An 8,797-nucleotide genomic window follows, 5' to 3' on the forward strand; every position below is an offset into this window, starting at 1 on the left:
CTCTGGGGAAGCTTCAGAACTGATCAAAACAACACAACTCACGGACCACACAGAGTAGAAAAGAAACTAGAGCAGTACAAATACATCAATCTACCCCATCGTAAACCCGCTCCAACTGCAGAAGAGTCAGAGCCGGTCTGAGCTAGGTAAGCTCTGAAAAATTGCACCTTTTAGAATATTCATACTGTGATTATTTATCTAGGGATGAGTGTCAAAGCACTATGGCATAAGCAGAGGAACGGGCTGTGTCTCAATCAGCACCTCGAAGTGCACTCCTGTGAAGCAAGTCCAGTGTGGTTCTGGTCAGATGTAGTGTGCTACCTGGAGGTTAGAAGGTGCTCTGAGACTGGGCCACACAAAGAGAGAGTAAGGGCGGAGTGCTGGAAGCCGATGGTTGTGACATGAATGGCTGGAGTCAATGCATATGGCTCATGAATGGTAGTGTGACCTTTGACCCCTACTTTGAACCCCCTATTAAATAACCTCTAAATAGAAACCCCACTGCTAATGCAACTAGGCTAAGTGTGAAACTTCTAGAATATTACAGCATTTCCATTGTCAGGAGTACACAGAGTAAAATTACCTTAACCTAAAGCTAACCCTAACTAACATAGCCTAACCTGCTAGAGTAGAGGGCGAATAGTCTTCAGAGTGGAACACATAAAAATGCCCACGAGGCTCTGGATAGTCCTTTTGCATAAAGCATTTGTACTTACTTATTCAGCTGGTTAAAAACTATTGTTCCTGTGCAAAATGTGTTTTGAGCCCCCCTCCCACCTCCCCATCCCTAACCCCCATGGGAACTACTGCAGCGTGGAGCGGATAAAAGCCCTTGTGTGCTCATGTCCTTTAAAAATTAAAAGCCCTTCGGAAGAAAAAAAAACGGTTTGTTTCACTCCAGCTCTGGACGGCAGGCTGCTGCTGGGGCCTGCAAAATTCATATTTACACACGGAGACTTAGCTGGCCGAGCTGCCAATTTGTAGGCTTCCGTTATGGCATGTGGACCGGCAGGACACAGCGGCGCAGAGTGCCAGCAAATCACAGTTTGAAACAGCTTTATTATCATGGTAGGTTGTAGCAACTGAAGTGTCCTTTCATGTTTCACTTATACATAAAACGGCGTGTCAACGGTTCAGGTAAATGAAACAATGCAGGTTTTCCTCCTCCTCGACTCTCATGTTCAACACTCTGAAGACGCAGACAAGGCGCCGGGACTGAATTCTACTGAATGTGCTCACATTCTCTCTCTCTCTCTCCTCTATCTTTTCTCTCTCTCCTCTATCTTTTCTCTCTCTCCTCTATCTTTTCTCTTTCTCTTCTATCTTTTCTCCTGCATTTCTCTCATCCAGTGATGTCACTAATGTCCTGACTAATTCCTGCGTTTTTCTTCAAAACGCCTGAACACAAACAGAGCCAGAAGTGTTTGTGTGACTGAGACTAAAGACAGAAGCCTTCCCTGGCAAGGTCAGATCAGACTCCAGTATCTTTATATGTATATGAATAATGTAAACGTGTATATAATTGAACTGAACTTGTCTGCATGTATGCCAGATGATCAAATAATGTGTACAGCGTTCTGGATGTCAGATAGGGCATCATTTTCTTTACACATGTATGACACATGACACTGTTGAAGTTGTATATTGGTGTGTGTGTGTGTGCGTGTGAGTGTCTGTGTGCATGACAGGCGGCGATGAAGAGAGCAGAGCTGTGTGGCTGAGTGATGCTATGGTCCGGTCTGGGTCTGTGTTCAGACTGATTGTCTCTGGCAGGGAGACAGACACACTGGCAGTAAGAGAGAGAGGAGCGAGAGAGAGAGATAGAGAGAGATAGCGAGAGGGAAGGAAGGATAGAAGGAAGGAAGGAAGGAAGGAAGGAAGGAAGGAAAGATGGAAGGAAAGAGGCAAGTAAGATTATACTTAGTAGTAGTTTGAGGTTAATTTTGTGTGAGTGACAGAAAAAGAGAGAGAGATGTGAAGGTTGTGGCAGCTTATTACACTGAAATATTTTCTGGAAGAATGAAAATGGTTCCCTCAAATACAAATATGCATCCTTCATTTATCATGGGTTGCATTACAGTATCTCACCAACACACTGTTCTCCAAGGACTGAATTGGTGAAAGCAAGGATTCGACCACATAAAACTGTCACCTATGTGAGTTCCGTGGTGACAGAGGATTCAAATGAAGTCATCCCCAGTCCTCCACTACCAATATGACTATACTTCATTCCTTTAGAGGTGACACTGAGGAGACATAGGACCGTGACTTTTATCAAAGTAATCCCTGGAATGGGGCAAGGTCTGAAGTGAAATTGGGTGAGGGATGCGATGAGAGGGGGGAGGCATGGCACTGACTGAGGCATGACGGGTGAGGGCAGACAAACAGACAGACATGGTTGGTATTTTGAAAGGTTTTTAGGTGAAAAAGAAATGTAAAAAGTGACTGAAAAAGGAGTAAAGAGTAAAAGGAAGCACCAATGACCTAACATTTACCATCTAAAGAGTTAAATATAGTTAAGGTAGACGTGGCCCCTACTTACAGACCCAGGGCCAGATTACCCACCCCCCACCCCACCTTACTCCTCACTATCAGAGGCTTCATAAAGACCGGACCCTAGGTCTGCTGTTCCGGCCAACGCCTAGATTTTCAGTTAAATATACTGGTATAGAAACAGGTGGAAGCTCCTTAGTGCTCCCTGTGCTAACCCCACCCTGCTACTGTCCTGGGGGTCAAAGGTCAGGGGGGGGGGCAGGGGTCAAAGATGGTAGTTCATAGTCCTCACAGGTCTTTCACCCCCTCGTCCCTCTCGACCATTTGACCTCAGATGCCACCGTGCTCTGGTGTTGGCTGCAGGTGCCCTGAACCACAGTTTTTTGTCCCGATATGTTTTCACATCCCTGTAGGTTAAAGGTGCATTCTGTAGCTTTTCTCCACCACCTAAACAAATACTAGGCCTGCTCTGTACGACTATATTTTGAATAAAAAGCTCCAGAATGCGCCTTTAGTTTGCGGGCTAAAGGTAAAGCTGCACCTGTTCTGACAGCCCACCTGCGACCACAGCTAGCCCCCCCCCCCCACAACAGACTACCCCCCCCCCCCTCCCAGGACCAACAGTTCATCAACGCCCCTAACCCTTTACCCTGCCCTGCGCAGGGTAAAGGCCCTGCCCCCCTCTCCCCTATCCCTCCCCCTCAGTCCTTCAACCAATGGGGCCGGCCCCCTCAGACAGGTGTGGTTCTCCTGTTGGGGTCCTTGCCGTAGTCCTTGGTCAGCGTGCTGCTCTGCAGGAACTCCCTCTCCGAGTTGAGCAGCGCCCCCATGGCCGCCTTGCTGCCCGCCTCGCGGGGGTTCAGGGTGTACATGGAGATGTCGGCGGCCGCCGGCCCCGTGTAGCCGCCCTTCCCCAGGGGCGAGGCGTCGCGGCTGGGCGCCTCGGAGGAGCGCACGCTGGAGCGACGGCGGAAGCGGTAGCGGTAGGACGGGATGCGGCTGAAGGCGGACTTCTTAATGAGCTCGGTACGGGACTTGGCGCGCTGCTTGCGGTGCTTCTCGATGAACATGTGCACGGCGAGCACGCCCACCATCTCGGCCATGATGAAGGAGAGAGCACCGAAGTAGAAGGACCAGCCGTAGGAGTAGCTCTTCTTACTGTCACTCTGACCAGGGTCGCCCGAGTTAGCGGATATGTACACGATGATGCCGATGATATTACTGAGGCCTGGGGGGGGGGGGGGGGGGGGGGGGGGGGGGGGGGGGGGAGGAAAGGGTGGAGAGAGAGGTTAGAGAGAGAGGAATGAGATCAATTGAAGAGAAAGAGGAGGAGGAAGAAGAAGGAGAGAGATGGAGTCAGCCATGGAAATATAGGGACGGTTTATCGAAAATGGAGACAGACCAAAAGGAATTGGAGAGACAGAGAAAAAGAGGGAGATAATGTGTCAGGAGAGAGGGAGGAGAGAGGTGGTGGTGGGTTATTGCACACAGCTGGGTTCTCTCATTCCGTATCATTACCCACAATGCACTGCTCGGCAGCCGTGTGGAACACAGAAAAGAAGAACAATTAGGCTGCTTTAATTAGCCTGCATCATCCCAGCATATAGTGGTAAATAATTACCAATTTGGCTTCATGAATTTACTACAAAACCCAATGGGACTCAACACATCCCACTGAACAGTAATTATAGTGCTTTGTGTGAGTGTGTGTGATGGCATGTGTGTACAAGTGTATTTTATGTGATCGTGTGAAAGAAAGTGACTGCGAGTGTGAATCTGGGAGGATTGTGTGTGTGTGTGTGTGTTTGCGTGTCTGTGTACACTGACACACTATTACAGCGACTTCATGGTGTTCTTGTTGATTGATTAATCGGGCGTCACGTCCAATTTCCACACACTCGATTTTTAGACAGGCGCGTTTGTGTGCTTTAGACGCCTAATGGGGTCCTTCAGCAAATATTAGAGCAGAGCAGTCATCTGGTTAACATGTTCCCCCAGTCGCACACACACACACAGAGGGCCAAAACAGGGACAAATGAATCAACAGTCGGCCATGTTGCTTGCTTGTTTGTTTGGCTGAGGAGGGGGAAGCAGCCAATAGAGTGAGCATGCCCCAGGGACTCATGGGATTGATATCACAGTCTATCAGTGGAGGGATGTAAATGTAGGCCATGTGTAATTCAGGGTCACTGAGCAGTGTTGGAGATCCGATAAAGTCGTAGGCCAGTGAGGGAAGCAAAACTACCTGAACCATTCTGTGTGTGTGTGTGTGTGATAGGAGTCTCTAACAGTTCAGCACGCTGCGCTTGGTTTCGAAACCCCATGGGTTCACGTTTTACACTGTCTTAATTAAAGGCACTGACTTCAGCCCTACCATGGGGATGCACACGCACACAAACACACACGCATGCACACACACACACACACACACGCGCACGCACTCATGCGCACACTCAAGCTCACCTGCAGAGACAAAGAAGATTCCGGCGCTGAGTATGACGTTGTGACGACTTCGGTAGAATTCGCTGGCAGCTACGCACAGCCCCCCCATGAACAGCAGCCCCACACTCATGATGGGGAAGATACTGGAGGCCCGCACAGCTCCTGAAACACACACACACGTGCGTACACACACACACAGGCATTCACATATATGAGATCAAATGAGAGCTATAGTGTGTGTGTACGTGTGTACTTGGGCTCTTACACGCGTACACACACACACACAAGGGATACTGACGGCTGAACGCTTGGTTAAGTCTGAATGCAGAACATTCTGTCTCCAACAAGGGAAAGAGATGGAATGGAAGAGTTGGATGGAGAGAGGGAGAGGAGAAGATGAACGGGGAGAGCGACAGACAAGCAAGTCCAAATGACAAATAGCAACAGACAGGGGAGGAGAGGAGGACACCGAAAAATCCATTAGTTAAAAGGGAGATGGAAAGATAGTGAAAGATAACATAAACATGGAAAGACAGAGACAAAGACAATGACATAAAGGGAGAGAGATCGAGACCGAAGGACGTAGAGAGAGGCAGACAGAGAGAGAGAGAGAGAGAGAGAGAGAGACATTCAGTGAGACAGACAGAAAGACATGGAGGAAATCAGGGAAAAAGAGAGAGAAACAGACATATAAAAAGAAAGTGAGAAGGGAGACAGAGATAGAGACAGAGAGATAGAGCGATAGAGACAGAGAGAAAGACACAGAGAGAGAGACAGAGCCGGGAGAGGATGGTGTAGGGTTTCGAGGTGTCTGGGAAGCCTTCCAAACCTCTGGGCTCCAGTCTCAGTCCTGATCTGCATCAGGCCAGCTAGCAAAATAACAGCCTCTGTGTGTATAAATGTACCGTGTGTCTATGTGTGTATGCGTGTGGTTGTGTTGTACTGTATTTGTACATTTCTATATATGTCAAGTCTTTGTTTTGTTACTTTTGTTCTCTGCTGTTTTCCAAACATCCTCCGTTTGACTGACAGCTCCAGTGGCCAGTGCTGAGAGAGAGTGGTGAGTCGAGTCCTGCCCCCATGGCCCACACCCCAGGGCAGTATGAAATGCCGGTCAGTGGGTCCCCTACTCTCATTGGCTGGCTCACTCCCTGGCTCCGTACTCTGATTGGCTGCCTCTGGGGATGTGAGGCGGTTGCCCAGTGTTTGCTTTCTCCTCTGATCTCACCACTGCAAAACAACACAGCCATCTTTCTCTCTATCTCTCTCTCCCTCTCTCTCCCCCTGGCTAACCCTAACCCTAACCCACCTTTTAGTCTATTTTCTAGGTTTCTTGCTCTCTCCCTCGCTCTCTCTCTCTCTCTCTCCATTTCTTCCCCTATCTCTCCATATCTGTCCCATCTGTTTCTAACTCACTACCTCACTACAGTGTGTCTTTGTTTCCATGTTCCCTCTCTGGTCTCGTTCTTTCACTCCATCCTTTGTTCTACCCCTAAACAACAACCTAATTTCCCAGGCTATGACTCTCTCTCTCTCTCTTTAATTTCCTTTCTCTCTCTCTCTCCCTTTCAATCCCTCTTTCTTTCTCTCTCTCTCTCTCGCTCTATATCTCTCCATGCACCTCTCCTCATTCTGGTTTGACTATTTTAACTTCAGCGGTTCTTATGCATGACAGGCCACCATACGTAAGACAGCAAATTAGTTCAACACAAAGACAACACTACAAGGAGAAAGAACAGTCAACATGACATTGTACCAGGGTAACAGTGCTTCAGCGTATATTCACTGTGAGGTCACCGCGTGTGCTTGTGTCCGTGTGCTCGCGAGAGCGCGTGTTGGCGCAGGCGTGCGTGTGTGTGTGTGCGTGCCAGACTTACGGAGGAGGTATTCCGCCGCGTCCGCCTCGTAATCTGCATCCTCTGGAAAATGATCAATCTTCTTACACACCCCTCGGAACGTCCCTGCAGAACACACACAAGTTAGCCTCCGATCGCTTGGCTCGCGGCCACACAGAGGGCTGATCCCAACACACAGCGCCGTCGTGTCAGGCCCACGACGAAGCACTTTCAAAGCCATCCCTGTAGTTTGTTCCAATAAAGCTGAACTTCCGTGCTGTATGTGAAGGCTCCCACTTCCTCGTCCTGATGCGCCGGGTGTTTCTATGCTCGCTTCCACGTCGCCCTGCCGCACACGCATGTGTTGCATGCGCAAATGCAACACCCGTACACAGGCATACGGGGACACACGTACACACCCACACACGCGCGTGCACACACACACACACACACACACAGAGTGAGCCCTTGGCGGAGCTGTGTGGCTGAGATGACAGATGATCAGGGATAGAGCTGTAGCCCGGAGGCTGTGTGTGGGAAACACTAATGAAAAGCCTTATCTCACCCAGCACACACAGCATACAGGGAAGCTGCCACACACACACATCACACACACACATATACCGCAGACGCACGCACACATGTGTACGCACTAGTATACAAACCAGAGATACATACTAATTACCCTAGAACATGAGTTTATAACCACTGCATGTAGGTGTGCATGTGTGCGCGTAAGTGCGCGTAAGTGTGTGCGTCAGTGTGTGTGTGTGTTAGTGTGTGTGTGTGTGTGTTGTATTGACTGAGATCAGGTCTCTTGTGAATTCTATGAGGAGCAGTGAGTCAGGCAACGAATGAGTCATCCTTCCTCTAATCCCTCCATACACACACACACGCACGCAAGCACACGCACACACACACACAAACATGTCTGTCTCTCTTTCTCTGCATGCCTGCAGTTTAGCTCCCACCCTGTTATTCAGTCCCATTCACACATTCCCGTGGTCCGCTCCACAGGGGGAAACCGAGAGAGGGAGAGAGAGAGTGAGGTGGAGGGAGGGAGGGAGAAAAAGTAGAGATGGAGAGAAAGGCAGAGAGAGAAAGAAGAGAGAGAGAGAGACATGGGTATATACAGAGAGAGTGGCATAGAGGTCCAAAGGTTAGGAGAGGATGAGAACAAGGATGAGAAAAGGAAAGGATGAAAGTTAAAAGGAGAAATAGAGGGAGAGGAGGCGAAAGGAGGGAGAGAAGCATAGAGATACATCACACCTTCTCTGAAAACATAACAGCTGATGCTAGAGTGGACCCCCACACACACACATTCATGTTGCAATGGTACAGGCATATTTCACATATTTCAATGGGCAATGACAACCCACCTCAACCCCTCCCCCCACCTGCCCTTATAGGAGCATTCCTGGTTTCAACAAAAACATGTGGTCATGTGACTTCTAGTGGGATGACCTGATCTCCATTCGTTACTGCCATTCTAAAACCCTTGCTTAAACACCAGTTCTCATTATATCCACTCACAGACATCCGTACACAGACAGTCATTAAAGGCAATGTGTGCCCCCCAGGTCAACTCATCCATCACAGCAAGGTGGGTCCCCATTGACTACAGGCATCCTGGGAACCTTTAAAAAATATTAGTCTCCTCTGTGGGGGAGCTGCTGTACCACAGCTAATGGCGTGATGGCGTGATGGAGGGATGGAGGGGAACAGAGAGCAGATGAGGCATGAGAGAAGAGGGAGAAAAGAGAAGAGAGGAAAGAGAAGAGAGAGGAGATATATGGGGAAAAGAGAGGAGAAATAATAGAGGAGAAAGGAGAGAGGAGAGCGAGGGGAGAGAGGGGAGGGCGGAGACGAGATGAGAGAGGAGTAAGGAGGGATGAAAGAGAAGAGGGGATAAGCACAGGATGAGAGGAACCGGTGGAAGTGGGAGATGAATAAAAGAAAGAAGAGAAATGGATAAAGAATCTACAGGGAAGAGAAATCTGAGGGATCAGATGGAATATTTATTTACA

General features: G+C 48.9%; 1 protein-coding gene across 1 annotated transcript in view; it reads right to left on the reverse strand.

The window, feature by feature from the left end:
• Positions 1-3,224: 3,224 nt before the first annotated feature.
• Positions 3,225-8,797, reverse strand: part of cacng3b (calcium channel, voltage-dependent, gamma subunit 3b) — an 8,602-nt gene continuing 3,029 nt past the window's right edge. The window contains exons 2-4 of the mRNA XM_067232734.1: positions 6,813-6,896; positions 4,957-5,097; positions 3,225-3,721 (exon numbers count right to left, since the gene is read on the reverse strand). Coding sequence (XP_067088835.1) covers positions 3,225-3,721; positions 4,957-5,097; positions 6,813-6,896 — 722 coding nt within the window. The remainder of the gene's footprint in view (positions 3,722-4,956; positions 5,098-6,812; positions 6,897-8,797) is intronic.

This window comes from Osmerus mordax, chromosome 3 (genome assembly GCF_038355195.1).
Source record: "Osmerus mordax isolate fOsmMor3 chromosome 3, fOsmMor3.pri, whole genome shotgun sequence".
Taxonomy (NCBI): Eukaryota; Metazoa; Chordata; class Actinopteri; order Osmeriformes; family Osmeridae; genus Osmerus; species Osmerus mordax.